Source organism: Muscardinus avellanarius, assembly GCF_963383645.1.
Source record: "Muscardinus avellanarius genome assembly, chromosome: 6".
Taxonomy (NCBI): Eukaryota; Metazoa; Chordata; class Mammalia; order Rodentia; family Gliridae; genus Muscardinus; species Muscardinus avellanarius.
In genome coordinates, this window is record NC_137791.1 from 41,730,788 (window position 1) to 41,758,616 (window position 27,829).

At 50.3% G+C, this 27,829-nt stretch overlaps 1 protein-coding gene across 4 annotated transcripts; it reads left to right on the forward strand.

The window, feature by feature from the left end:
• Window positions 1-394: 394 nt before the first annotated feature.
• On the forward strand, window positions 395-15,501 carry PITX2 (paired like homeodomain 2; the record flags this gene model as incomplete). Of its 4 annotated transcripts, none has more annotated exons than XM_080697042.1 (4): window positions 395-440; window positions 926-1,063; window positions 12,422-12,627; window positions 14,938-15,501. In XM_080697042.1, 4 exons carry the CDS (start codon window positions 395-397, stop codon window positions 15,499-15,501), a joined length of 954 nt encoding a protein of 317 aa, XP_080553168.1. The 4 variants fall into 4 exon arrangements, with proteins under 4 accessions (XP_080553168.1, XP_080553169.1, XP_080553170.1 ...); XM_080697043.1 differs by having other exon boundaries at window positions 965-1,063; XM_080697044.1 differs by lacking the exon at window positions 926-1,063.
• Between the last annotated feature and the right edge of the window lie 12,328 nt (window positions 15,502-27,829).

The following is a 27,829-nucleotide window of genomic DNA, read 5'->3' on the forward strand; positions in this document are numbered from 1 at the left end:
CCTTCCCAAAGAAACGGTCATCTCCGCCCATCCCCAGGTTGTACATTTGCGTAAGGTTGCTCCCCAACACAGATATTGCTGAAAACAGCTCCACGGTTATCCCCAGAGCTCGGTGGGTTTTGGGGTTTGTAGCCTTGGGGCCCATTCACTGCAGCTTTGGGCTGATCCCCTCCTGGCAAACCTATAGAGGTCTGGAGACCGGGGCTAGGCTGGAGACAGCGCTGGACCCAGAGGCTGTCAGGCCCAGCGAGCGAGCGCCTGAAGCGCGGTACCCAGTAGGCTCAGAACTGCTGGAGAGTGAGTTGGACCTCCCACAGCCTCCTCCCCAGCCCGGTGAGCTGGACCACCGCTGTCGCTCACTGCCCTGCTTCTCTTGTTTTGCAGATCACGGGGAATGGAGACCAACTGCCGCAAACTAGTGTCGGCGTGTGTGCAATTAGGTAAGAACCCGCATCTTCTGTCCGGGCCACTGGATGGGAGACGGCGCCTCGCGACGGCGGTCAGAGGGCCACTGCCTTCGCGACTAGGACCCAGCGAGGGGCGCTTTCCGGAGAAGGCAGCCCTGGAAGGAAGGAAACCAGAACGAGGGCACCCACGGCGTCTCCTTTTGGGGGGTTTGGGGAGCAGTGAACCAGGAGAATGCTGCGTGCAGCGTGCAGCCCAGAGGCAGCCCTGCGAGCGTGCAGGAGAACCTGTCACTGTCCTTAGGGCCCTGCGCTGGAGGCCCGGGGGGCTCAGAGAGAATGCGCCGCTCTGGGGGCCGAGGGATGGAGACGCCGTCGCCCTTTCCTCTAACTGGGTCTATGCTCTTTGTCCCTCTGTCTCCTCCATCCGGCCTCTTCCTCCATCCCCACCCCCGCCCCGGGCTCCGCGGGGCCACGGTCCCTGCGGTCCCTTCTCCACCGCACGCGGGCGCGCGGCCCAGGCGTGCAGCCGGCGGCGGTTGAATGTCTCTTCTCCAGAGACACCGAAATCAAAAAGGTCGATTTCACCGACTCTCCCGAGAGCCGGAAAGAGGCAGCCAGCAGCAAGCTCTTCCCGCGGCCGCATCCAGGCGCCCATGGTAAGGCCGCGCGCAAGCCTGCCTCTCTGGGCCCGGGGTGAAGCGCAAGCCGGCGAGGCTGCCAGACACGGCGCCACTGCGCTTGAACTTAGACACTTGGCCTCTGGGTGGAACGGGAAGCAGGGACGTGACTTCCTTTCCCCCAAATTATACTGCACTCCTGAGACCCAACACCTCTCCTTCGCCTCTATCCCTGTGGTCTGATCCCTCGCACGTCCCAGCCTACCTCGGCGCCCTAGCTGGCGAGCAAAAGTAGTCCAACAGCGACCTCTGTCGCTCGCCGTGTCCCACTGCGTGCAGCCGCGGCGGGCTGCCCCGGTCCCTGGGGCTCGGCCAGGCCCCACCCAGGCTTGTGGGTGCGGAGTTAATCGCAGAAGGCGAGCAGAGGAGAAACTGCGTTGGCGAAGGTTCGCCTCGGAGCGTTGGGGTCCTGACCGAAGCCCCGCAGGGCCTGAGGGCAGCTGCTGTGCCCAGCAGCCGAGAGTGGACGGAGCGCGCGCCCTGTCCGCACCAACCTGCTCCCCGGCTAGTTACCGGGCCTCGGGTTTTGGTGATACCGTTGCTTGATTGGCCAGTTTCGCCCGAGACAACCGCGGAGACGTTGCCGCGCAATCTGTGAGCTAGTTTAAGAAGTTAAAACGTCTCCAACTCACTGTGCAGGCCTGTGATGGATTGAAACGTTCGTGTGTGCGTGTGTGTGTGTGTGTGTGTGTGCGTGTGCGTGTGCGTGTGCGTGTGCGTGTGCGTGTGTGTGTGTGTGTGTGTGTGTGTGTGTGTGTGTGTGTGTAAAGGATTGGACGAGGCCCTTTTGCAAAACATGAAAAACTCAAATTTTCCCTTACTCTGTTTTCTGACCTAGCCTTAGGAGGTTGTTGACCTTTGATAGAGTGAGGAGATAAAGCCCCCCACAGCCTCGGGCCCCTAACCCCCTCCTTCCGGATTAAAGTGTAAGGATACAAATGCGATGTGTGCCAGAGGGGGGCGATTTGGGACTCCTGCCAAGTAAACAAACTGCATTACTAAGAAGAAAACAAAAGCCGTGCATTTGGGTTCCTCTATGTTTCTGAGAGAAAAGCATCATTTGTTGAAATAAAACGTCTAAAGAGACCCGGGGCTTCAGCGCCCCTGCCCTGCACAGCGGAGCCAGTCGTCCTGCTGGGCCAGTTAAACGCTCACTTGTCCGGGATTAACCCCGTGGGGCTAAATAGGGCAATGTAGAGATAATGTCCAGTGATTTCTGTCATTAAGATTGTGTTAAATTCTTCCTCTGCTTGATAATCGGTCATAAAAATAAGTTATTAGGCCGGGACATGTTTGGGATATGGTTAAAACTTCAAAGCAGCGAGGACTCGGGAGACCACGCTTTGTGCGGCGCGGCCGGCTCACTCCCGAGCAGAGGGCTGCGCGGCCTGGCTTCGCTCGGGGCGGGCCGGCCGCGGCGCAGGCCGGGACCTGGAGACCCGTCTACTCCTCTTCCCGCCCGACACAGGGTTCCATGGACCCCAGGAAATGTTTCTGAGAACCAGTGGCCTCGAGCTGAGAGAGGGAAAGTCGAGGCTGTGTTGGGATCCTTCTGGGTGGGCAGAAAGCTTTTGACAACCGAGGGGAATCCTATCTGCTCTAGTCACCAGCGCCCCTGGCCGTTCGCAAATAGATAAAAATTAAAACCAAATAGTAAACACACACACACACACACACACACACACACACACACACACACACCTAGAAATAATGCACAATTGTTTTTCTAAGCATTACTTCCAGGCCTGGATTATGTTAGGGCACGCACGTGAAAGCTTTTTCCCTACACAGTCAATGCCTGCTTTCTACCTTTTGGACTGATGAGAAAGATTGTTGCCCAAACATGTTCCATGCCACTAATTAAGAAGAGGACTGTGATGGACAGAAATGCTGAAAATCTTAGTTTTATTGGCTTTTAAGGAACTGGTAGAGAAAAACTGTCATACAGGAGTAGGCAAAGCGGTAGCATCTCTGAAAGAAGATTGCCAAAATATCCTTAACTGATTAGAAAGTGATTTGAGGGAATCTGCCAACTCCTGGCCACACTTGCTTTTAAAACAAAAGGATTTATCTCCTGTAAAGTTTACAGTTTTTCTTTGATTTAAATAGAAAAAATACAACAGTGTGAATTTTAAAAATAAGAGCCATGGTATATTCTATTAATGACAACACCCTGTCCTTTTCCCACAAATAAACATCATTTCCTTCTTGGAGACTTTAAACTCTGAATAGGCAGGGTCTGAGAAGCCCCGGTTCAGTGTCCTTGACTGGGGGGGGGGCATTCCCCTTAGTACCCACTGGGGACCCCCCAAACCTCCCCCCCTCAAATTTCTAAAACAAAAGGAATGTGAGTCTCTGTACAAACTCTTAGAGTCGGGGGTTTGAAAGAGGTTTAATCAAGGAATGGCCGAGTGCTACCAGGTAGAATTTTCCAGTTAAGTAGTCACTCTTCACCCCAAGAGAAGGTGCCAAGGCCTGGCTCAACCAGAGGTCCCTGGCTTTTCGTGCTTTGGGCATTCCAAAAGGAGCCAATTTAGCGAAACTCATAATATGCCCTTGACCTTCAAGAAGCAGACACTGACCTTTCCCTGTGGGTGACTCAAAAAGTTTCGCGTAGTGGCTCCGAGACCCAGGCTGAACTCCGGCTGAGCCCCCTCGGCCCCAAAGCCTGGCTTCGCGTTTTGAGCTGGGGTAGTTCGTCGGGCTGCCCCAGCCAAGCCTTTAATTTTGAAATAGCCTTAGCAGAATGGCTAGGCTGACAGTGTTAGCCTCAAGTTCCTGGCGTGCGCAGACTTTCTCCCCCGAGGGGGCCGCCCAGGAGCCTAGAGATACCCCTGGCGTCTCCTTCAGCGGACCCGGGTTAAATGTGGCTCTCCCGGTGGCTGTAGACGCCTTCCTCTGCCCACGGTCATTCATTCATTCATTCACTCAATCACAAAATGCTTGCCACACGCGTGCTAGGTGGACGCCTAATGTACCCCCTCTGAAAGGAAACAATCCGTTTCCCTTCGATTTTATAAAGCGACTTTAAAGCTAACACGGATGCCGGCGAGCTCAGCCCAGACAGTCTCCAGCAAAACGGAAATTGGTGCATGGGACAGCGATGGGGCTCCGCCTTGGGGGAGCGACGGCGACGTGGACGGAGGCTCCGAACTGTGGCTGGGGGCAAGGGTGCAGGTGAAGAAGGCGCGGGGCACTGGAAAGCGAGGCGGCCACAGAGCTGAGTCGAGCCAAGAGTTTTCCATTTTCTCCCCCCCCCACACACACACACACACCAGCACCTCCACCACCCCATCACCACTCTGTGGCTAGAGGGCAGACGCCGCCTCTCCGCTTAGCGTCCCGCCTCGGGGAGGGGGTGCCCGCAGTCCAAAGGTAGCCCCCACGGGCTCCCACGGGGAAGCAGTCCTTCCAGGCCCCTTTCCGGCTCTGACAGCACGCAAAGTTTCTCACCCGGCGTAGGCTGCTAGTCCTCGCCGGCCGCTGTTAATATATGCACCAGTTGTTAGATACGGCTCCGGGGGGAAGGAAATGTATAACGAAAGCTTTTTCGTGAGCAGGAATATACTAATGGAACAATCTGATGTCTTCTTAATCCTATGTAAAAAGCTTTGTCGTCTTCCTAATATTGACTGAATGGGTAATTAATGGCTCTTCATCTAGGCGAATTCCCTGTAATCCAAGATAGGCAAAAGACAACAAGCCCAAGGTAGAAGACAAAGGCCCAACTGTAGCCGCGCGCCCTCCCCAGGGTCTCCAACTGGGAAAGTTTCCCCTCCGAGGAGAAAAAAGCCCTGCCATTCCTGGGCTGACTAGCCAGCCCCACTCTCCATTACTCCAGCTTTCCCTCCCGGTTCTCCTCTCTGCCTTTTTTCCTCCTAACTCTTTTAGGATGCCCTCCTTTACATCGTGGTACGACCGACCAGCAACTTCACCCACAAAGCCTCCTCTTTTATTTGGGAAGTGATTGGTAGCCAATGACAACACCCTAGGTCCCCCCAAGGCTCCTCTGGACCCGGCTCTGGTCGATCTACCAGGGAACGCCTTTCTTTTAAAGCCAGGGCACAGAGTCAGCAAGGGCGAAAGTAATTGGGAGGAGAGGGAAGGAATTAATAAAAAGAGATAGCGTGCAAAATTGTGTATTGTGAGAGAATCGTCGGGAGCGATGGAGTCAACTTCTTTGTGACGATCTGACACGAAGAGTGCCCGAATTCTCCCGGCATGTTTTTTTAACAGGCTGACATTTTAATTTAAACCTTTAGAAATAATATATTACTTGGGCTACTACAATGAGGTGGGTTCCTTTTTTGTCAGCTGACAGCTTTTAAAATATTATTTCTCTAGGGAAATAAAAGCTTCATCTCAGATTATAGGTGGGTATTTTTGGATTTACGTGATTTATGGTCACCATGACAACTAATGCTGAATGTTAGCTACCAGCATGTCTAGGAGAGAGAAAACAGAAAGAAGGGAGAGTTGAGAGAACTTAAAGAGGGAGGTGGGCATGAGCTGCGGAGGAAAGAAAAGAGAAGAAAAAGGAGGCTTTTAACCCAATTGTTTTTTTTTAAATGACTTCAGTTAGAACCTTGCCACTTCCTTCTCTCCGAGCCTAGATATCTATGTTTAATCTTCATTCATTCATTCATTTTCTCTCCCCACCCCCACCCTGGCCTTAACCCCCTCCATTTTTTCCTCCCCCACACCCCTAGTATGGGTATATGATATCATTGTCTGCTTAATTCCTTAAATACTTGCTTTCCAGAGATTAATTGAGCACCTGGTAAATCGATGACACTACCATGTAAATGTGTGAAGTGGCATTAATGCCATACTCTTTAGTGATTCAGCACCCTCCCTCTTCTCTCCCTGGCACACAAACACTCCCCATAGCTAGTCTCCCCAAACTTCAGGAGGCTGAACAACTAAGCTTGTGGAACAGAAGCATAGATGTAATTTGCAGGGACCCCGAGAGTTTGCTCAGTACATCTACAGGCTCCTGAATATTGCCCTTTTAACAAACCAGCACTGTTTTGTCCTGCTTAGAGAAATGAGAAAAATTGGCCACAGAGAAGCTTTTAATCCCTAGATCTGTTTCATGGCTAATGGGAGAAGGAACCTTTTCCAGCTTGGTCTGTGTGCAGAGAACAGCCAGGGAAAGAAGGGCCACTTCTTGAGCCGGGTGCAAGGTCTCCAGCTGACCTCTGTGCCTCACACCACCCGAACACACACTCACTGCCTGTCACATGGCTGCGAGCTGAATTCGGGCGGGCCTCGTCCTGTCCTTGAGCCGGCCTGGGCTGGGCAAGACTCCCGCCCCTCTTTGTCGTGACAGCTTAGGGAGACGTCTAATTGAGCCATCTTCCGGGTGAGCTCTGAGGACAAAATCTTCCAAAATTTGGAGATTGCCTGGTCAGGTCCCAACCACAACTACCCAGAATGGCCACCCAGCCCAACCGCTGGCCCCAATGGCCAGAGGGAGTTTGCATAACTAACACTAAAGAGTGTGAAATTAAATAAGACTTTAAGACTGGTAATCAGTGGCAAATACCAGCTCGAAACATGCCTGACCCCATGTAACACATTTCCCTCCTGGAGGGGCTTTATTTGAAAGAATAAGCAAGAAAACCCAGTTAGGACAGCCCCTGATGTGTCTCCTGGACTCAAAAGTTCAAACCTGTACTGTTTCCTTTCCTGGTCCCAAGGAGACCGTGGGGCAGAGATGGCACTGCTTTTCTTTGCGTTGAAAATTTCTGTTGATGGATGCTGAAGTCATAGTAGTTTCTAAAGCCAATCAAGAAGGACCCAGCTTGAGCTCACAGTAGTGTTGCCTCACAAAATATATCAGGCTTCTTGATTTGCAACCCCCCTTCTCTTCTATGCCTTCCTTACTTGTGTTCACGTCTTATATATATTAAATCTCACCAACTTGCTCACCACCAACATGGAGTTTCCATTAAAAAGTATTTTATAGCAGGGTATGGTGGTGCACATCTGTAATCCCGGTACTTTGACAAGGAGGCTGGGACAGAAGAATGGCAGGTTCAAGACCAGGTTCAGCAACTTAGACTTTCAGAGACCTAGTGAGACCCTGTTTCATAACACAAAATTTTAAAAGGGGGCTGGGATATAGCTTGGAGGCAGGATGGCTCTCTGTTCAATCTCTAGTACCGAAGGAGGAGGAGAGAGACTGAGACAGTGAAAGGAGGAGGAGGAGGAGGAGGAGGAGGAGGAGGAGGAGGAGGAGGAGGAGGAGGAGGAGAAAGAGTAGCCACCACACATCTTCTTTTCCCCAGCTAAACTTTTTTTTTTTTTTTTTTGGTGGGGGTTAGGGGATGGAACCCAGGGGCATTTGACCTCTGGGCTACACCCCCTGCCCTATTTTTTTTTATTCTTTATTTTGAAACAGGGTGTCACTAAGTTGCGGAGGGCCTCACTAAGTAGCTGAAGCTGTCAGCAAACCTCGATCCTCTGGTTTCAGCCTCCCGAATGCTGGGATTACAAGCGTGCACCACCACACCGGGCTCCCAGCTACACTTTTGGTTTGGGTGTTTCTTTGACACCCATGGAGTGAATCCTGTGGGACCTGGGACCTAGTGTCCACTGCTCAGAGCCTGTAAAGTGATTAGGAGATTAGGAGAGGGTTGCAACTCAGTCTGGAAAACGACAGAGAAAATCTTCACTTTGAGTCAGTTGTTTAGAGAGCTGGGGATACATACATACACACATACAATCTATATAACAATATAATCTATATATGATACAGATATATATGTATATGACTTTGTGTTTACATTCCTCATCCTTCTTTAGATAATATTTTCATTCTCCTCTAGCCTTCAGTGAACTCACACAATTTCTTTTCCTTTTAGGCTTCTTGGCTGCCTATGGAGCCCTAGTACATCTCCCACACATGAGCACTCTGGGGAGTTGTGACTTACCTGGGGATTTTTCACATACTTTGGAGGAAGGTTGGGGGCCTTCATGTGTGTGCATTTGCCATGATGAAAGTTCTATAGAAAGAACAGAGCCACCAGAGTTTAAAACAAGCAGCCTGTGGGTCTCATGGGAGATGGGCTTAGAACTCTATTTGACTTGATGGAGCTACTCAGCTTTCTGGAATAGGAAGTTTTTTTAAAAAGACCCCAAGCCTCCAAACTTTTTTTTTTTTTAAACAGCTCTGGGGTTTGAATCTTGAAACAAGATTGAGTAGAGAGTGTGCTCGCTGCAGAGAAGAATATTTCGTCCTTTGATGTGATAGAGCCTCTTGATAAAATGACACTGTAAGGAGCATGGTATTGTGGGGTCCACAGCTATGCTGAGATTTAAAAGAAGAAACTGGAATATGATTAGTAAAACACATTGGGCAGGGGAAAAACTGGATTCATATTGACTTAGTTTTAGGTCATTGGCTGGCAGTGCAATGGAAGAAAATATTTACTTTACACATATACTTTATGATCTTGGGAGAATTAAGGAAAATTCAATAAGAAAACGGCTAGAAACATTTAAAACCCTTATTTAAAAGACTTAAGCAAATTAGAGTCTTATCAGATTAAAAACCACTACAAATGTAAGAGCATTGTCTTCAGTGTGGGGTCTGAGAAGGAGATTCTTCGCCAAATCTCAGGGATAAAATGCGTCATTTAAGCACCAGATAATGAGCAGAATGTAAATTAATTTAACCTTCTTTACCAACAGGCTGCTGGTATAATATGTATAATTTAGTGATAAGATTGCAAAACCTAATATAGCTGGGAGTATGAGCCTAGTTATCACAGACCTGTCACACAGGGATGTGTTCTGCTCTGAGCAGGGTGTGTGTGTGTGTGTGTGTGTGTGTGTGTGTGTGTGTAAGAGTGATGTGGAATAAAAGGTTAAACGCAAAACATTGATTTATAGTTTACTATCTAGAAAGTTCCCCTGGTGTCTGTATCCCCCTTAGAGTAGGATGGTACTCCTGGTGAGAAGAGACTCACAAACTATTCTCATTTCGTTCCTTGGACTGCTCTTAAGTCTATTAAAAATTGGGGGAGATAAGGTTTTTGAAGACAGCATGGGGGATACTCAAAAATATATGTGTAATCTTCATCTGCTCAGTCTCAGACTGAGTAAGTTTCCCAATCTTTTGAACAAGGACATGGAGGGAGTTTTCTGAAGATACCTTATACTGCCATTGCAAATCATTGACTGTAATGTCAAACAAATACACATTCAGGGATGATAACACTAACTCCACAATAAAACAATCGCCAATGCAGAACCCAGGGAAGATTACTTTGTGTTTTCCAGCTGACCTAAGCTGGAGGGCAAAAAAAAAAAAAAAGACTCCCTCCTTTCTCTCTCTCTCTCTCTCTCTCTCTCTCTCTCTCTCTCTCTCTTTCTCTCTCTCTCCCTCTCCTTCTCTTCTCTTTCTCTCTCTCGCTCCTCTCTCTCCCTCTCTCTCTCTCTCTCTCTCTCTCTCTCTCTCTCTCTCTCTCTCTCTCTCTCTCTTTCTTTTTTGCTTTCTCGTGTTTCAGATGGAACCCGGGGCCTCAAGCTTACTAGGCAAGCATTCTACCATTAAGCTATACTCCCAGCCCGACAAAAGGACTTTCAGTTATTATTTTGAAAATTCTTGGATTTCTTTAATTTCTTTGGGAATTACTTTTGTTTAAAGAGTACTGTAATTAGTTGATGACCCCAAAGGTGATTTTTGTTTTGTTTTATATAAATAAACAAGGCTTTGCTTTCCCTAGTTGAGCATTCTTCTAGGCTTTTCCCCCTAGCCCACAAGCTACTGCCTCTGCGTGCTTGTACTTTAATGATTCAAGACAGCCTTGAGCTCCCTAGGAAAAGAAAATGACTGTAAAAAATTATGCTTGAAATTGGCTATTTGGCAACATTCTTAATTGTATGGAAATTCATTAAAGCATATTTTATATATAATTAGCTCAAGGTTGTTGATTCTACAGGCTTTATGGATTTGAATCTGATTGATAATAAAGTAAACAAGAGAGTCGAATTTAAAGCATGGCTCTCTCGGGTTAGGACGAGCTTAATAGAGTGTACAAGGAATTTGAAAGATCTAGGATATGTATCTTAATCAACGTTAAGTAGAATGGATAAGCTTTCAGCATTTTGAAAACGCGGGGTTAGGGTTTCTATTCGATTGTGTGGTTTCTGTCTGGGGACTAATAAGCATTACAGAAGACGTGATTTGAGGGGACTTTTTATTCTTGTATAAATCCAGAGTGAACCACCAAGCAGTTGTTCGTTTAAAGTCAAGGCAATTTTCTTTTGACGGGTCCATTTTCTTCTCGATTTCTAATTTATTAGCCTGCCTTTTCAGGGCTCTATCTTCTTTGCAATTAAGGTAAAGCTTCTTCAGATTAACGCAGCATTCACCTGACAGGCAGTTTAGAAAATTTAAGGCCGGGATGCTTTGTTGATGTTTTAAACATTTTGTAGTTTTAGGCAGTCGGTCTTCTTCCTATGAGGGGCGGCGGGGGGGTGCAGCCTCAGTTAAAAGTGGATGCAGTGAGACGCAAAGGTGCCTGATGGATCCTACCACCTTTCAGCCCTCAGCCTAGACCTTTCCTCTCTTTTCTCTCAAACCGTGGGCTCCCCATCTCCCCTTGGTAACTAAAAGTCAGCTCGCCTTTGGCTGGGTAGGCGCCGAATTCCCAGGAGCGCGCCCGCGCCGCCCGGGTGGGCGCAGCGGGGATTGGCCCCGCCCCCGCCGCTGATAGGTGCGGACGGCTCGGCCCCCGCCGCAGCCCGCGGCCCGCGATTGGTGCGGAGCCACGTCACTCCCGCCTGCGAAGGGTCCGCGAGTGGGCGGAGGCGCGGAGTGACGTCTGGCCTCCAGGAAGCCCGCCTCTGGTTTTAAGATGTTAGGCCGACGGGGAAGCGCGGAGCCGCAGACCTCGCCGGCCGCTCGCCGGGGTGCGTGAGCGGAGCGCGGGCGGCGGCGCGGGCTGGACGGCCGGGCGTGCGCTGCGGAGGGCGGCGGCGCGGCCCGAGCTCGGCTACCTGGCCCTGTCACTCCCGACACCTCGCGGCCGGGCTGCGCGCGGGGCGGCCGGAGTTCGCTCTCCTCACTGCAGGGGTCCTGGGGGAGGGCGGGAGAAGAGAAGGGGGTCTTTGCCCACTCGCGTTCGGCTCTGGAGACTGGAAGCCTGCTCCCTAAGACGCCCACACCCCCGTGTCTCCGTTGGCCCGCTGACTTTCGGCTGCCGGACCCTCCCGCCGGAGCCCTGGGAGAGGGGCGCGGGCTCGGCCGGAGGACTCCGCCGGGGCGCGTCCCCGGCTCAGCCAGAGGCCGCCGCGGGACCTGCGCCTGGAGCGCGGCCCGGACTCGCGGGGCGGCGCGCCGCCTCGTCCATGAACTGCATGAAAGGCCCGCTGCACTTGGAGCACCGCGCAGCCGGGACCAAGCTGTCGGCCGCCGCCGCGTCCTCCTCGTGTCACCATCCCCAGCCGCTGGCCATGGCTTCGGTCCTGGCTCCGGGGCAGCCCCGCGCCCTGGACTCCTCCAAGCACCGGCTGGAGGTGCACACCATCTCGGACACCTCCAGCCCGGAGGCCGCAGGTAAGGCGCCGCGCCGCCCTGCGGACGCTCAGACGGCGCCCGCGCCCCCGAGGAAGTGGACCCCTCCTCGGGGAGGCGTGGTGGGAGTGGTCGCTCTGCAGAACTTCCGGGAGCCGGGTCTGGGACCCGTCCCCGGCGCCCCACCTCCGCCCGCGGGCTCCGGGCGCGCGTGCCGCCGCCGCCCCCGCCAGGCCTGCCCCGGCCTCCCTTCTGTTTCCCGGGTCACCAGAGCCCCAGCATCTCGAGTCAAGGACGCTCAGAGGCCGCCCCACCTCAGCCCGCCCTCCCTCGGCTTTCCGCTCGGTCCTGAAAAGATTCAAATGCTCTTCGCCGAGAATAATTGTTTATCAAAGAACTGGCGAACTTGGACGCCTCGTGAATCTACTTTTCCTAGCCTTCCGAGAGCGCATCGAAATCTGAGCTTTCTTCGAGGGGGGGCCTGTAAGACGTGCGCGTGTGCGCGTGTCCCAGGAGATTTGGTGTGTCTGTGCAGAGGTGTGCAAATATACTCGAAAGCACAGGCTATAAAAATGAATGAGCCGCCTCAGTGAGATAAACATGTAAATAAAACGCGCGGCGCTCGGGGAGGGGAGGAGACGGAGCGCACACCCACACTTCGCTCGGCGCCCCGCAGACGCAGCGCTCCCCGCACGCGCTCTACTGCTACAGGCAGCCGGGCTCCTCCACCGCCTCTGCCTCCGGTACACATGGATTTGGGGGTTGCAGGTGGGCAAGCTGATCAAAACCTTTCTGTGTTTCGTTTTCAGAGAAAGATAAAAGCCAGCAGGGGAAAAATGAGGACGCGGGCGCCGACGACCCGTCCAAGAAGAAGCGGCAACGGCGGCAGCGGACTCACTTTACTAGCCAGCAGCTGCAGGAGCTGGAGGCCACTTTCCAGAGGAACCGCTACCCAGACATGTCCACGCGCGAAGAAATCGCCGTGTGGACCAACCTTACGGAAGCCCGAGTTCGGGTAGGAGCCTGCCCCGAGCCGGGGAGAGCTGGGGTGTGTGGGGGTTGTTGTGAAGCTGCAGGCCGTGCCGGGGCCCTGTGGAGGGCAGCGCTGCCTCGCAGGGCGCCCGTGAGAGCAGCTTTGCCGAAGCAGAAGGCCTCTCTGCGGCCGGTGCCACAAAGTTACGTCTCCCCCTTTCGGAGGCCCAGCTGCTGGCGAGCTGCGCGGGCTCCCTTCCCCGCCACCCCGCGCCCTCCCAAGCGGGCCGCGTGGGCATTCCTCTGCACAGGGCATTGTGTTCCCGGCTTTCAGTCGCCAGAGGAGCGCTAATAAAATCCCCCCCGGGTCAGTAGCCGCGAACAGGCTCCAACCTGTGCGCCTTTAACAAGGAAAACCCGCCAGGCACGCAGGCCTTGGCCCTGCCGGAGAAACCTTCCCGCCAGGCCGGCCCAGCCTTTTTTCTTCGGCTTGCATTCCTACACGGTCTTTTCGGGGTTTCGACCATTAAGATCGCGCGCACGCTCTCTCTCCCTCACCCTGTTCCCTGGCTTTGTGATCTCGAGAAGCAAAGTTTTATGCACAATTACTATCCCTATAGTTTTCTTAGAAAGAAAGGTTAAAAAAAAAAAAGAAGACTTCTCATTTGGTTTATTTGTCTCTTGGGAGTTGCACTCTTTGAAGGTTGATACAGCCTTTCTCCTAAGTATAATAATACTTAATAGTTTATAAGAAGAACTTACCTTTGTAGCATATCCGCACTTTATGGATTGGCAAAACGAGCTTAAATAAATTACCCAATAGCAGCACCCTCGTTTATTCTGGTCGGTAGAAAATTCCAAAATTGTCAGGATTCTGGAAGCAGAGAACAGAACCAAGCAGCATCTAGAAGCTTTGCTGTTTCTTAAAAAAAAAGAGTGCTCTGGGTAGAAAAATAAAGTTCCCAGTTATAGAGCAAAGAAAGCAAAACGAAGAAAGATTGCATAATTAATAATGATTAAAACAATAAAAGCCAAACTGCTCTCCCAAACAAGCCGCTCCTGGTGACATTGTGCGGGTTATGGGGCTCTGCTGTAGATGAAGAGCTGGGATGAAGCTGAGAAGGGTTTTAGTTTAACTGCCCGGAGCCAGCTCTGGGGCCCCGGCAGTTGTAGTTTTGCGTGAGGTCAGTCTTTCCTTAGCCTTCCGAGCATCGGGGGGAACGGGCCTCGCACGTACTCTTCTCCTCTGAGCAAAGTTCAGAAGGCCTAGGGTAGAAATGGCAAGTAATTAAAGTAAAAACACAGTTTGCAGGTTTTCTGGAATCCTTGGAAAAGCCCTCCCACCCCACCAGCTTTCCTGCAGCCCCTCCCGGGTGTTCTGAAGCCGCTGCTCTGGGTTCTCCGTCCCTCCAGCTGGCTCCTTCAGGGGCTACTTGTTCAGCCAAGTGGGAATGAGGCGTGCTTTTTATAGTAGTCGGGTGCAAAGAGGAAGGGGGATAAAAAGGAAATGAGAATAAAAGGAAAAAAGCGGATTAGGCGGCTGGGCCCGGCGGAGATGTGTAATGTGAAACATCCCCGGTGTCGGCTGGGAGATTGCGGGCCAGGCCTCGCTGTAATACACAAAAGCCGCCGTCTGAGACTACAGGCGGCCGGGATGTGGATTGGGAGCGGGGTTGTGGCGGGGCCAGCGGACGCGGGTGGGGGCTGGCCGCGGGTGGGGGCTGGCGGGTCTGGATGCCAAAGCCGAAAGTGGGCGTCAGGCCTTGCCGGAGGGGCCCAGGGTGGGCAGAGGGAGGGAGAGGAGTTTTACACTCCAACCTCGCAGAGTTTAACAGCAGATGAGGAGGGATGAGGAGGTGGTCTCTTTTTTATTTGGTTGTTTTTTCTAGACTGGGGAAGGTGTCCAGTTCTAGATCTCCTTGCAGAGCTCATTGGGGGGAGGGGAGGGGACGACTGAGGAGGTCCAGGAGGGGAGGGAGGAGCTGCGTAGGAGGGAGAAGCGGCCCCCTCATACCCTCCCTGCCCCTGGCCCTCAGCACTGGTCTGAGGCTTTGGAATGGAGATCTGGGAAGGGTTGGCAGCAAGCCTGCGGACCCTCCTTTATTTTATAGTATTTTGGCCCAGGAGAAGGGCCTGGGTTAATGAGGAGCGGGCCGGCCACAGGCCGCTGGGCGTGGGTCTGGGGTTTGTGGCGTAGCTCCGAGCCCAGACTGGCGGGCGGTGACCTAGGGACGAGGGTCCGTGCGGCTCGCGCAGGTGTCCGGGCTGGGTGGCCTCTGGTGTTCCCGAGGTCAGGTTTTCTTTCACTAATCCGCGCTGTGGCCTCTGCTCTCTCGCCCCCGCCCACCCCCAGGTTTGGTTCAAGAACCGCCGGGCCAAGTGGAGAAAGCGTGAGCGCAACCAGCAGGCCGAGCTGTGCAAGAACGGCTTCGGGCCGCAGTTCAACGGGCTCATGCAGCCCTACGACGACATGTACCCGGGCTATTCCTACAACAACTGGGCCGCCAAGGGCCTCACGTCGGCCTCCCTGTCCACCAAGAGTTTCCCCTTCTTCAACTCCATGAACGTCAACCCCCTGTCGTCGCAGAGCATGTTCTCCCCGCCCAACTCCATCTCGTCCATGAGCATGTCCTCCAGCATGGTGCCCTCCGCGGTGACGGGCGTCCCGGGCTCCAGCCTCAACAGCCTGAACAACTTGAACAACCTGAGCAGCCCGTCGCTGAACTCCGCGGTGCCCACGCCCGCCTGTCCCTACGCGCCGCCGACTCCCCCGTACGTTTATAGGGACACGTGTAACTCGAGCCTGGCCAGCCTGAGACTGAAAGCCAAGCAGCACTCCAGCTTCGGCTACGCCAGCGTGCAGAACCCCGCGTCCAACCTGAGCGCCTGCCAGTACGCGGTGGACCGGCCCGTGTGAGCCCCGTCCCAGGACTGCCGGGTGGGGCGAGGCCGCCAGGGAGAGACTGAGAAGTAACAATGCAGAAGGTCGTGGGCACTAGAGAAAGGAGGCGGAGAAGATCAGAAGAGGAGACCACTGAATTAAAGGGAGCTCCTTTGATTTAAAGGAGAGACCTCAGTGTCTGACATCTTTCACTAAAGTATTTCCAACAGTTGCAAGGACACGTACACAAATGTTTGACTGGATATGACATTTTAACATTACTATAAGCTTGTTATTTTTTAAGTTTAGCATTGTTAACATTAAAATGACTGAAAGGATGTATATATATCGAAATGTCAAATTAATTTTATAAAAGCAGTTGTTAGTAATATCACAACAGTGTTTTTAAAGGCTAGGCTTTAAAATAAAGCATGTTATACAGAAGCGATTAGGATTTTTCGCTTGCGAGCAAGGGAATGTATATACTAAATGCCACACTGTATGTTTCTAACATATTATTATAAAAATGTGTGAATATCAGTTTTAGAATAGTTTCTCTGGTGGATGCAATGATGTTTCTGAAACTGCTATGTACAACCTACCCTGTGTATAACATTTCGTACAATATTATTGTTTTACTTTTCAGCAAATATGAAAAAAATGTGTTTTATTTCATGGGAGTAAAATATACTGCATACAAATTGGTCTGGATTCTTTTTCTCCCCCTCTGTCACCTGGCTAGGCATCTCCTCACTGCCTCCTAAAACAATCCAGTTTCCTCTTCCTGTTAGTGAAACAAGACAGCAGTGCATATTTAAATTTGGTAGAAATAAATTATAGCCATTAATCAGAAGCTAAAAAAATAAAAAGGGCACTCTTAATGGGGGAAAAAGGCTGAAAAGTCTGGTCTTGTTTCTCAGTTTTGGGGGTTTTTTTGGGGTTTTTTTTGGCTCAAACCCAGAGGATTCCATTATTGGTCACAAATAGTGTAAGAGAGAAAGAAGAAAGGTAAAAGAAATGTAGAGGTAGGCCAACTTGGAATGACTCTCAAGTTTACTGGAATAGAGAGGAAACCGTGCCTGCAGTAAATGGTTCTGGAGAAACGACTTACATGTGCTTGTGTACATATGCAGCTTATATACATTCTTCAGATGGGATACGGATATAAATTCACAAGGAAACACCTCCAATTCAAAATATTTAGGCCTCTGCGTTTATCTTTCAGGCTTAAGTAGAGAGATCCTTCATGTTATATTGCGTTACTATTTTCAAATCCATTGGAGACATTAAAAGAAACAAAGACCATTTTTTAATAAGTAGAGCCCTTCAGTTTCTCAAAGAGTCCAGGGGTTGAGAGGTTAGAGTGGAGTCTTGTCGAGCAATGTGTAGTTGAGGTAAAGGTCACGATCTCCATGTTTTGTTTTAAATAATATTGACCCATTAATTCTAAACCTGCTTGTTCCTGAAATTATACAGGATTATAGTTTGCAAGCTGCGGGACAATGAGGCAAATCAAGATGAATTACAGCCCCGGCCCTCCCTCCACCCTGACAGGCACCTGGCGGGAAGGAGGCGGTGTGAGTTTTTAAAAGGACTTAGCACCCGCTCCTCCTTGGTTTTTTTTTTGGCGGGGGGGGGGGAGTTCTCCTTTAAATGCGAAATTTGATTTCTTAACAAACAGTTGCCAGTGCAACTTATTCCCAAAGAATTCCTCGCCAAGGCGCCTAGAGTCGAGGGGAGGTGGGGCAGTGTCAGGGTCTTTGTTATTCCTGTCGCCTCCCTCCCCCCCAGGCCCAGGACGAACTCGGTGCCGGGACTGGAGGCCGAAAAGTCGCCTCTGGTTTTCTGGAGCCCAGAAAACCTGTGCTGGTGCGCTTGTGTTGCTGGTATCCGACCGCAACTTTACCTAGAAGTTTTTGGAGCGCAGACATTCGGTCTTTGTTCTGGGAGAAACTGCTGGTGCCTCTTAGGTAGATCGCAGACAGCGTCCGGGATTCGAGACCAGCGCCCAGCGCGCATTAACTTTCTTTCTCTCTCTCTCTTTAAAGCTCGGCCTCCGACCTGCGGCGGGATCCGCGGCGGTGGGGGAGACTGCAGCCCTTTGGACGAGGGTCACCTCCGTCCTTGCAGTTCACTTGAGAGCAGTGGAGAGGAAAACGGTCCCCACGGGCGGACTTTGGCTTCTGGAGCCGTCGGGACGCGGATCCCGGCCTCCCCGCGCCTCCTCCGGGTAGGGGACGGCGAGGGGGAAGGGGAGGAGAGGGCGTGAGACTTGGGGGTCGGGGCCAGAGGCTCTGAAGGGGCCTGCTGGGACAGTTGGCGTCTTCTGCAAGTCAGACCCAGGGTGACTGCGGGCGCTGCGTAGAGAAGGTGAATCTCGGCCTAGTTTGTTTGCTCAAGTAGCTCTACTCGGGGAAATCAATCAATCTGCCGGGGGAATGGAAGTCGAGGTTTGGGAGGATCTGCGGCCCCGGGGGCTGGAGAGGTGCAGACTGGGGGCGGAGACTTGGGACGGAGGAGAGGCCCTTTCTCCACCACCCCTGCGCCATCCCGGGCCTTCCAGAGGGAAGAATCGTACCTACTCCGGCTTCTTCCCACACGCCCATCCCGGCCGGCCCGCCAGGCAGGCCTCCTTCCCCCGGGAGGCCGGCAGCGGGTCCCGGCGGCCGGTCGGTCCGGCCCCTCCCGGGCCGCGAGGTCCCCGGCTCCGGCCACTGCTCCGCGCGCCGCCTCGGTTCCACTCAATCGATTTTTGCTGCATGTCAACACTTATTACCGGTGAGTGTGGGGGTATTTTTTCTCCTTCTCTAGGTCTCTTAATGATTTCTGAGCTAGTTGTGTATTAAAGTGCTTAGAGGAACCTTTAACGTAATCTATAGCATGAAGACCAACCTCCCCCGCTTGGGTTCAAAAATGGCGAGCTGGAGGTCGGCGGAGGAGGCCCGGCCTCCGCCCAGTCCCGCCAGCACCTGGGGGCGCAGCCGCCCTCCCAGCCCTCCCGCACCTGTCATCCGCTCGAACTCTTTCCACCTTGGTGTTTCTGGCATATTTTTCAGGTTTTTATTTCATCGAAGACAATAACAACATATTTGCAAGGCCTCAAGCCCTTCATTCTCCTACTGCCGAATCCAGATTATTGAAGTCCAGGGGAAAGGTGTATACAGCCCACGTTTGTCCCCATTTCCTCCCAACGGCTAATTCTGAGTTTTAATGTCCACAACTTGGCTACTAACTTAATTTTTAAAAATTTGTTGGGAAGCCCAGGCCCTGGAGGCGGTTTCATTGATCAAGAGGTGAATCCTCCTCTTCACCTCCTTCGCTTCCTCCCATCCCCAGCTTCTCTACGTTGTGCTGAACCCCGGGAGTCCTTCTAGGAGCTGTAACAACAACAACAACAACAAATTAATGGGAAAAAGTGTCTTAAAAGGCCCAATATTCCTCGAAAGCCCCATAAATTAACCCTGTGGAGAGCGGGGCGCCCTTTTGAGGCGAGTTTATAAAAATCCCGCGCGATCTGGAAGGTGGGCAGCCCTTCCCCCAACCCCTGTGGCGACTGTGACCCGAAGCCAGTCCTGCAATCCACATCCGAATCCGCGGGCGCCGCCGCCGCCGCCGCCGCCCGGTGCTGCGCTGGGAGGCTGGGAGTCCCCGGCTCGCCTTCTTCTTTTTTTTTTTTTTTTTAAGTGAAGAGGAAAAAGGAGGGGGTGTAATCGGATCAGAGGCCTTTATAAATATAGACTCCCTATTGATTGATTTATAAACCACCTCCACCGCTCCCCACCCCCTGCGAACTGCAGTTAAAACCACCAGAAACGCGGGCCAAGGCAAAAGAGGGCTCGACCAGAACGGAAAAAGTTCTCGTAGCAGACTTTGTAAAGATTTTTTTTAAAATGTTCTTCCTCTCTCCCTGCCTCTCAAATAATTGTATTTTAATCTAACTTGATAAAAATGGTCACACAAGATTTTTTAATTAAAAATGGGTTAAGTAGAGACATCATTGTAAACACATAACTGATTTATTTTCAGGTTTGGACAGATGAAACCTGGGGATTTTATTTTCATCTTAAAAATGTATCACTCTCATCGCCTCGGCCCTCCTACCTCCTTCTCCAGGAAAAACTTCTCATTGTTGATTTTCTATCTGAAAAGCTAGAAAACACATTTATTATGTTTGTGATATATAACTTTATTCCCTTCTGTGGTAAGTGTTTTATGCATTTTCTGCAAATGTTGACTTTAGATTTTGTTTCAAGATTAGAGAAGTCTTGGAAGAAGTAAAATATCTCATTGAAAATGTATTTAACTCTACTTAGTTGCCTTTTAAAAAATTATTGCTACTCTTTTTGTGCCAGTGCAATGATGGAAGACAGGAGGTACTTAAAGTTACTCAGTGGGAAAAAAATGTCTAAAGAAGCATTTTTTATTTTAAAGAAAATTTCTAAAATTTCAATGACTGTGAAAAAGGTGTTTACTTTTGGTTGGAGTGCAGTGAGTTCACACATTTTTTTCTTCTGAAAGATAGTCTTTGGGTGCTCTCTGACCAGGGGTGTGCCTGTTCTAGTCTTCTGTCAAAAAAAAAAAAAAGTTTATGGTTTTACTCCAGTCTTCTCTCTTTTTTCTCTCTACCCTCTCCCTCCTGTTTTCTTTGTTTTTAGTTTTTCATTGTTTTGCTTGGTTCTGTTGCCACCCCCCCCCCCCCCGCAATAGAGAAAATGGCCCAGAATGCTGGAACATGAAGTATCAAGATTAAGGCCTGAGACACTTTCCTTGGAGCTGGAGACTTGCTCTAAGGGCCAAGCTTCTGAACCTCCACCAGCACTTCGCAGCCGTGTGGAACCCCTGGCTCACAGTCCTGGGAAATGACACCTAGAACAATCCCTGCTGTTCCAAACCAAACAGAATGTGACTTGAAACTCAGGGGAGTGGAAACCTATTTCTGTGCACACCTTGGCTCTGCCTGTGTACGCAGCCCCAGCAACCAGCTTCTCTAGGTAGGTATCACTGCAGGCTTGCTGCAATGGACCAGCCGGACAGCATCTTCCTCTGTCCTTCAGATGGGCCCCCGGGCTTTCTGCGGTGTCACTTCTAGGGATGTCTGCATTTGGTCGACTGCCAGTCTCCCAAACTGACAGCTTCACCCTTAGTGAAGGGTGAGGAGGAAGGGAGTTGGTACCTAGATGAAGACCCTGCAGGCCATCCACAGCGCCAAAGAAGGGCCTCTGCCTGCCAGAGCCCAAGCAACACACTACAGATCACTTTGTTTTTAAATAAAATAATACCAAGCAATAGAAAGTGAAATAAAGCTCTTCTTTTGCAATGTTCAGGAGCAGGATTTTACCGACCTCAGAGCCTCCAGTCCCCTTGAATCCCTGAAATCGAGGGAGCCCTTCTTATCTGATGGGTGCATATCTTGTTATCTGTTTCTCTGAAAGAAGAAAAAAAGCCTAGCGTGGTAGGTTAGGCTTGTAATCCCAGCATTTGAGAGGCTGAGACAGGAGGATTGCGGGTTATGGACAGCCTCAGCTACTTAGTGAGGGAGGCCCTCTGCAACTCAGTGAGACCCTGTTTCAAAATAAAGAATAAAAATAGGTCAGGGGGTGTAGCTCGGAGGTCGAATGCCCCTGGGTCCCATCCCCAGACCTGCAAAAATAAATAAATAAATAAATAAATAAATAAATAAATAAATAAATAAAATCCTCCGCGACTGGCTGTCAGCAGCTCCTGGCTCTAGCTTTCCGAAGCCAAGCTCCTTCGCTCCGAACCTCCTTTCCAGCGGGGCCTGCTTGCCAACCATCGAGCGCCAGACTCCTGACCAGACAACTGACCAGGACATTTTGGACACGTGCACTCCAAGGCGCGGGTTTTTAGAAGGACGCTTCATCGGAGCTCGTTCCTAAGGGCGGCTCCCCCAGGGCCTCAGTGGCCGACCGGCCGGTGGGTGCAACCGCACCCTACGGATCTCCATTAATAGAGCACCTGCTTATTATTAAGACACATGGGGGAGGGGCGCGACGTCCTGCCTCCGTCCACCCTGACGGCATTTTCAGAGGCTGCCGCAGAAGCGGACCCAGAGGGCCACCCACGCACCTCCGAGGTCGCCCTCTGGGGTCCCGGCGCTCTGTTTGTGTGTCTAACCAGAAAAGAAAACTACACTGTAATCTGGGCCACTGCGCCCCGCCTGCCGCCCGCCGCGCCTGGCGCTGAGCGGTGGCCCCTCCGAGGCGAGCCGGTGCCTCGAGGGACTCGGCCTGGGGTCGCCCAGGGGAGGGTCAGGGACGCCCCGCGCAGGCCTCCTCGCCCACCCGCCGTCGGGCCTCCGTCTTCCTCCCGGAGAGGGCCATCCCTGCTGCCTCCGCGAAGCCCCGGGGTTGAACATTAACTGGCCCGCGCTATCGAGTGGGGTAAAACGTTACATATAAAGATGAATCATCTATCCGATCCTGGGAGAGATGCCCTGTAGCCAGCTCGGCGTGTACAGCAGCCCGGCCGAGTCTGGCCCCAGGTGCAGGCTCTCCGAAGCACCACGTCCCTGGAAACTCTGGGACCGGAGGGATGAGGGGTGCTAAGCCAACCTTTCCTCCTGGTGGACCCTGGGGCTGAGGGCTTCTGACACAAGCGAGTGTCCTTTTTCTTACATTTCAGAAAGGTCGGGATCGGTTTTAGTCCCTTATAAAGGTTGCTAGGGACAGTTGCAGCGAGGAGAAGCCGCTGCTCTCCGGGAACCAGAAGAGCCCCTGGCCAGCACCGCAGCCTTCCAGGTGGATTCCCGAAGGCTGGGCTGGGTGGCTGGGGAGTGGCGGCGGGAGCTGGGAACCTAGGCCTGCAGAGCCAGGGGAGGCGCGGTGGGTGGCGCAAAACCACCGCCGCGGACCTGGCCCAGGCTGAGGCCGCGCAAGCCCTGGCCTGTGGTCCTCCAGGCTCCCAGGCTCTACTGGAGCCCACCCCACCCGCGCTCACCCTACTCGCCCCGGCTCTGCCTTTCCCCCCCTTCTCTGACCTATTTGTTCTTTCAACATATATAATCGAAAGCAACAATGTCACTTCTGAACTGACTTTCAATGGCCTAGGCCCGCGTGCCCAGACAAATAGAATTTGGGAAAAGACAACTGAACTGCCGGAAAAATGTCAGACCGCGTGCCTCTTGAGTTCTTGTACCCTCACCTGGACACAGCAGTGGCTCAGGTGCTCAGCAAATTCCAGAATAGGAAGGTAGCTCCATTTCTCTATGTCTGCCTGGTCCTTAATTCCTCTACCCTATTAAAAGAGAGACCTAGAGAGAAGAGAAACAAGAATGTGGGTGCAAGCTAGAGATAGATGTGAGGTAACAGAGGGGCTTGGCCAAGGCACTGCAGAAAAACCATGCATCTCTAAAGAAAACTGGTTAGCTGAGCGATGACACACATCTATGAACCCAGTACTTGGGAGGCGGAAACAGGATTCAGGACAGCCTTAGCAAGTAGGGAGGCTCTCTCAGCAACCTAGCGAGACCCTGTTTCAAAACAAAAAGCTAAAAAATAAAAAGAGCTGGAAGTAGAATGACCCCTGGATTCAATTCCCTGTGCAAAAATGAAAGAAAAAAGAAAAAAAAAAAAAGAAACTGGTTTATTATGTAAATACTTGTTTTATGTAAATACATTACCTGGCCTACAATAACCTCTTAGTAACACACACACACACACACACACACACACACACACACACACACACATACACATACAGAGTCACACACACACACACACACACACACACACACACAGTCCCGTGCACACTTGCATACCCCTTCTCCCCAACCTAGACCTCTCCCTTGAAACAGAAGAATTTGTCCTGAGAGCATTCACCTAAATCATTGTACTTAAGAGCTTGAGGACGCATCTGTGGTGGTGCACGTGTTTGGCTTGAGCCCTGCATCATTGTGTCACCTTCTGGGTCATATCATGGCTTCTTTAAAAGCCACCAACTACCCCTTCATTGTGTGCACGGCCTCTACGGTCATCCCCAGCCCTTCTGAGGGTGGAATGGCATCAGTGAAGAAGGGGTTTCAGAGACTCCTTGAAGGCTGTAAATGAGAGTATTAATTAGACAGCACCATTCAGCTAGTTCCTAGAGAATATGGCTAGAGGTAAGGGGGCCATTGTAGAGCGCGTGCCACTTCATGTAGGGCCCCTGCTCTGACTTCAGTGCCATGGTATACAATGCCGTTCCCACAGAGCCCTTGCAGCCCAACTCTGTGTTACCCCACTGTCAATAGAATTGACTCCAATGTTCCACCAACTTGCTCCAAAGAGACAATGCACATCAAAGCAAATAAATAAAGAGAGGTATGAATCACACACTCAGTTGCTTTTCAGTGACTTAGAGACTGAGAGAAACACAGATGGGGAGAGGAGATTTACTTTTAAAGGTGCCGCTTGTTGGGGAAGGAGTATAAAAAGGGGAGGGCAGGGCTCAGATCGTCTTCTTCCCCACCAAACTACCGTGTTATCTGACACCCTCAATCTATTTGTGTCCTGGGTAACAGACTAAGAGGTCACAGACTAGAGGGCTTGGGTGACTGGAAACAAGTTTGACAAGGAAGGAATCTGGGTGGGGTGCCCCGTAGAGAGAGGATGGGAACGCAGTGGCTGGAGCTGCCAGGCAACCCCAAGCCCCTCTGGACCCCGAGTTCACAGGGAATGCTGGGCCACAGAGTGGGGATTAGGGATTGTAGCCCTTGCAACTCCACAGGTAGAAAGTTTGGTCTCTCTTTCTCTGCAGGCCTTCCCTGCACTTCCTACTTTCTTTTTCCTTTCTCCTGAGTTATCTTCTACTTGTCTTTTCTTTTAAATTAAGGCTCCAGACTGGTGTGTGTGTGTGTGTGTGTGTGTGTGTGTGTGTGTGTGTGTGTGTCTTTTTTTCCTTCAGTTATAAAAAGTTGCTTTGTAGCCAGGGTGTGGTGGCGCACACTTCTAATCCCAGCATTAGAGAGGCTGAGACAGGAGGTTCACGGCCAGCCTCGGCTACTTAGTGAGGTCCTTTGCAACTCAGTAAGACCCTGTTTCAAAATAAAGAATAACAGAGAAATATCACAGAAAATAAAAACCAGATGCTTCCCCTAATTAGCAATAACTAGGAGGAAAGGGGTAACAAGAGGAGGTCGAGTTATATATAGAAAGGGCCCTATAGCCCTATAGCGAAGCAACTAAGGTGACCAATAAGAGGGTATGAAATGGGGGAGGATGGAACCTCTTTAAAACTCAGGAGGTATGTAAATAAATGTATCAAAGATAATCACCAATCAAGCATGGGATCGAGGGAGGGGAAGGGAATGGGATGGGGACTGGATGAGGGCTAATTGGATGATGTGTGCTTGTATATCTTCTCAAGTCTTGTATTCCAATGTGATGTATGATTACAAGTCACCAATAAAAAATAAAATAAAATAAAAAAGAATTTAAAAAAATAGGGATGGGGGGGGGTCGCTCAGAGGTAGAATGTCCCTGGGTTCCATCCCCAGGACCGCAAAATAAAAAACCGTTGCTTTGTGAAACTTTTTATAAAAGTCTACCTGTAAACAATTTATATTCATGAATATGGGGTGCTTACATAAACAATAAAGGTTTAGGAACAATAAGTAAAGAATGCGATACTAGAACTTGTTTTTTCAGAGCACTAGAGGGACTGTGCATGTTCTTTAATAAAGCCCCACTGCATGCTGGGAAAATGCTGGCTATCCCAAGAGAGTGATGAAACATACTCCTTTCTCTTTTTTCTTCCTTTCCTTCCTTCCTTCCTTTCTTTCTTTCCTTCTCCTCCTCCTCCTCCTCCTCCTCCTCCTCCTCCTCCTCCTCCTCCTCCTCCTCCTTCTTCTTCTTCTTCTTCTTCTTCTTCTTCTTCTTCTTTGCAGTACTGGGGATGGAACCTAGGGCATTTGACCTCCAAGCTACACCCCTGCCCTATTTTTTATTCTTTATTTTGAAATAGGGTCTCACTGAGTTGCAGAAGGCCTCATTAAGTAGCTGAGGCTGGCTGCAAACCCGGATCCTCCTGTCTCAACCTCCCAAATGCTGGGATTACAAGCATGCGCCACTACACCCGGCTCTCTCTTTCTTCTTTCTTTGTTTCCTTCCTTCCTTCTTTTTTTTTGGGGGGGGGCAGTACTGAGGATTGAACCCAGGGGACTTCTATTCCAAGCTACAAACCCAGCTCTATTTTTTACTCTTTGAAACAGGGTCTAACCAAGTTGCAGAAGGCCTCACTAAGTATCTGAGACTGGCCTTGAATGGGAGATCCTCCTGGATCAGCCTCCTAAGTACTGGGATTACAAGCATGCATCACCACGCCAGGCCGAACACAGTCCTTTCATCCCAGTCCACATGATTCTTGGCATTGTGATCAACAGAGTAGGACATTTCTGTTCACTTTACTGTCTTACCATGGAAGCTCCTGCTCCTCTGAAACTACTACTTATGGACTTGTGCACTTTGAGCACATGATGTGTTCCAGGAAAACAGAACCATCCTCTTGTGGAATTTATGTGCTAATGATATAAGCTCCTTTCTTTAGCTTTCCATAAGATGGTACTTGTTTTTCTCACGCTGTATCCTCCTGTTACTGGCTCAATAGTATTTTATTGTGAATTTTCTTTCTTTCGCGATTGATGGGCAAACGCTTTGGTTTCCACCCTGCAACTCCTTTAATGTAGACTTTGGTTAAAAGAATTGTTCTTCTCCACAGAAGAGCTGCCTCACTCTACTCACCTCTGTTCCTCACCCCCACCCTTTCTTCTTTCCAGCTTCAAAAATCTCACTTAGCGATAATTATAAACCTCATAACACTCTCCCTTTTTACTTTTTAAATGTAGTTTCTGGGCACTTACTGTTCTCATACCCCACAACTACCTTTTGTTCAAATTACTCCTCTGGTAGTTACCATACGGTGCATTTGATTGTCAATTAAGGTTTGAAAGTCATTTTTTAGCTTCTTGTGGGAACCTGGCATAATACCTGGTAAAATAGTAGATATTCAATAAATGCCTATTGAGTAAATGATATAATTAAACCTTTGTTCACAAAAGTAAAAGTTCACAGACATTAAAATCTATTAAATTGACATGAATTAGATCTCAGATTAATCCTAATTAACTTCTGATCTTTTCTCAACAAATAAGACATGTAAAAAATTCCAGACTTTTTTCATCCTCTTCACTACCTCAGAGCAGTTTTAAGATGATGAGTCATGATCAGGATTCAAAAGATACTGGACATGGCTGTCATCCCAGTACTTGAGAGGCTGAGACAAAATGATCGCAGGTTCAAGGCCAGCGCACAGCAACTCAGTAAGATCCTCCCTGTTGAGAGGGGGGGGAGGAAAGAAGGAAGGAAGAAAAGAAGGAAGAATGGAAGGAAGGAAGGAAGGAAGGAAGGATGGAAGATAAAGGGCTGGGATATAGCTCAGTCAAAAATAGAACACCCCTGGGTTCAAACTCCATAATCAAAAGAAAGTAGGAAGGAAGGAAGGAAGGCAGGTGGGCTTGGTGACTCACAGCTATAATCTCAGATTTGGGAGGATGAAACAGGAGGATTCGAAGCCATTCTCAACAACTTAGTGAAACCCTGTTTCTAAATAAAATATTAAATAGGCCTGGGGATGTAGCCTGGAGGTAGAAGACCCCTGAGCTCCATCCCCAAATCACAAAATTAATAAATAAATATAGGCTGGGTGTGTAGATCAGAGGTGGCATGCCCCCTGAGTCCATTCCTCAGGACCATAGGCAAAAGAGTACTGTCAGCTTGGGGAATATGCATGGTAAGTTGGGAGTTAGAGAAAAGAGGTACATGAGTAGGGGCTGGGAACACATGGATGAGTTCAAAATTGTGTAGGTTAATTTTGCTACTTAAGGGATATGTATTCAATCTTCACAATTATTTTTGCTATGGTACATAGACATATTAAATTATACTATGGACAAAGTTGGCATTTATTTCTTCTCCTTTTTTTTCTTCTTTTTTGAAGTGCTTGGGATCAAACTTAAGGTCTTGTCCATGCAAGACAAGCAACCTCATCATTGAGCTACACTCATAGCCCTTGGATTTTTGTTTCATTTTGTTGGTATTGGGGATTGAACCCAAGGCCAAGGGCATTCTACCATTCTACCTCCAAGCTACATCTCAGGTGTTTTGGTTTTTTTGTTTGTTTGTTTGTTTTGTTTGTTTGTTTGTTTTTTGGTGGTACTGGAGGTGGAACCCAGAGGCTTTCTACTCCCAGACCTATTTTATACTTTATTTGGAAACAGGGTCTCACTAATTTGCTGAGAGCCTCACTAAGTAGCTGAGGCTGGCTTTGAACCTGTGCGATCCTCCTGTCTCAGCCTCTCAAACCCAGAGAT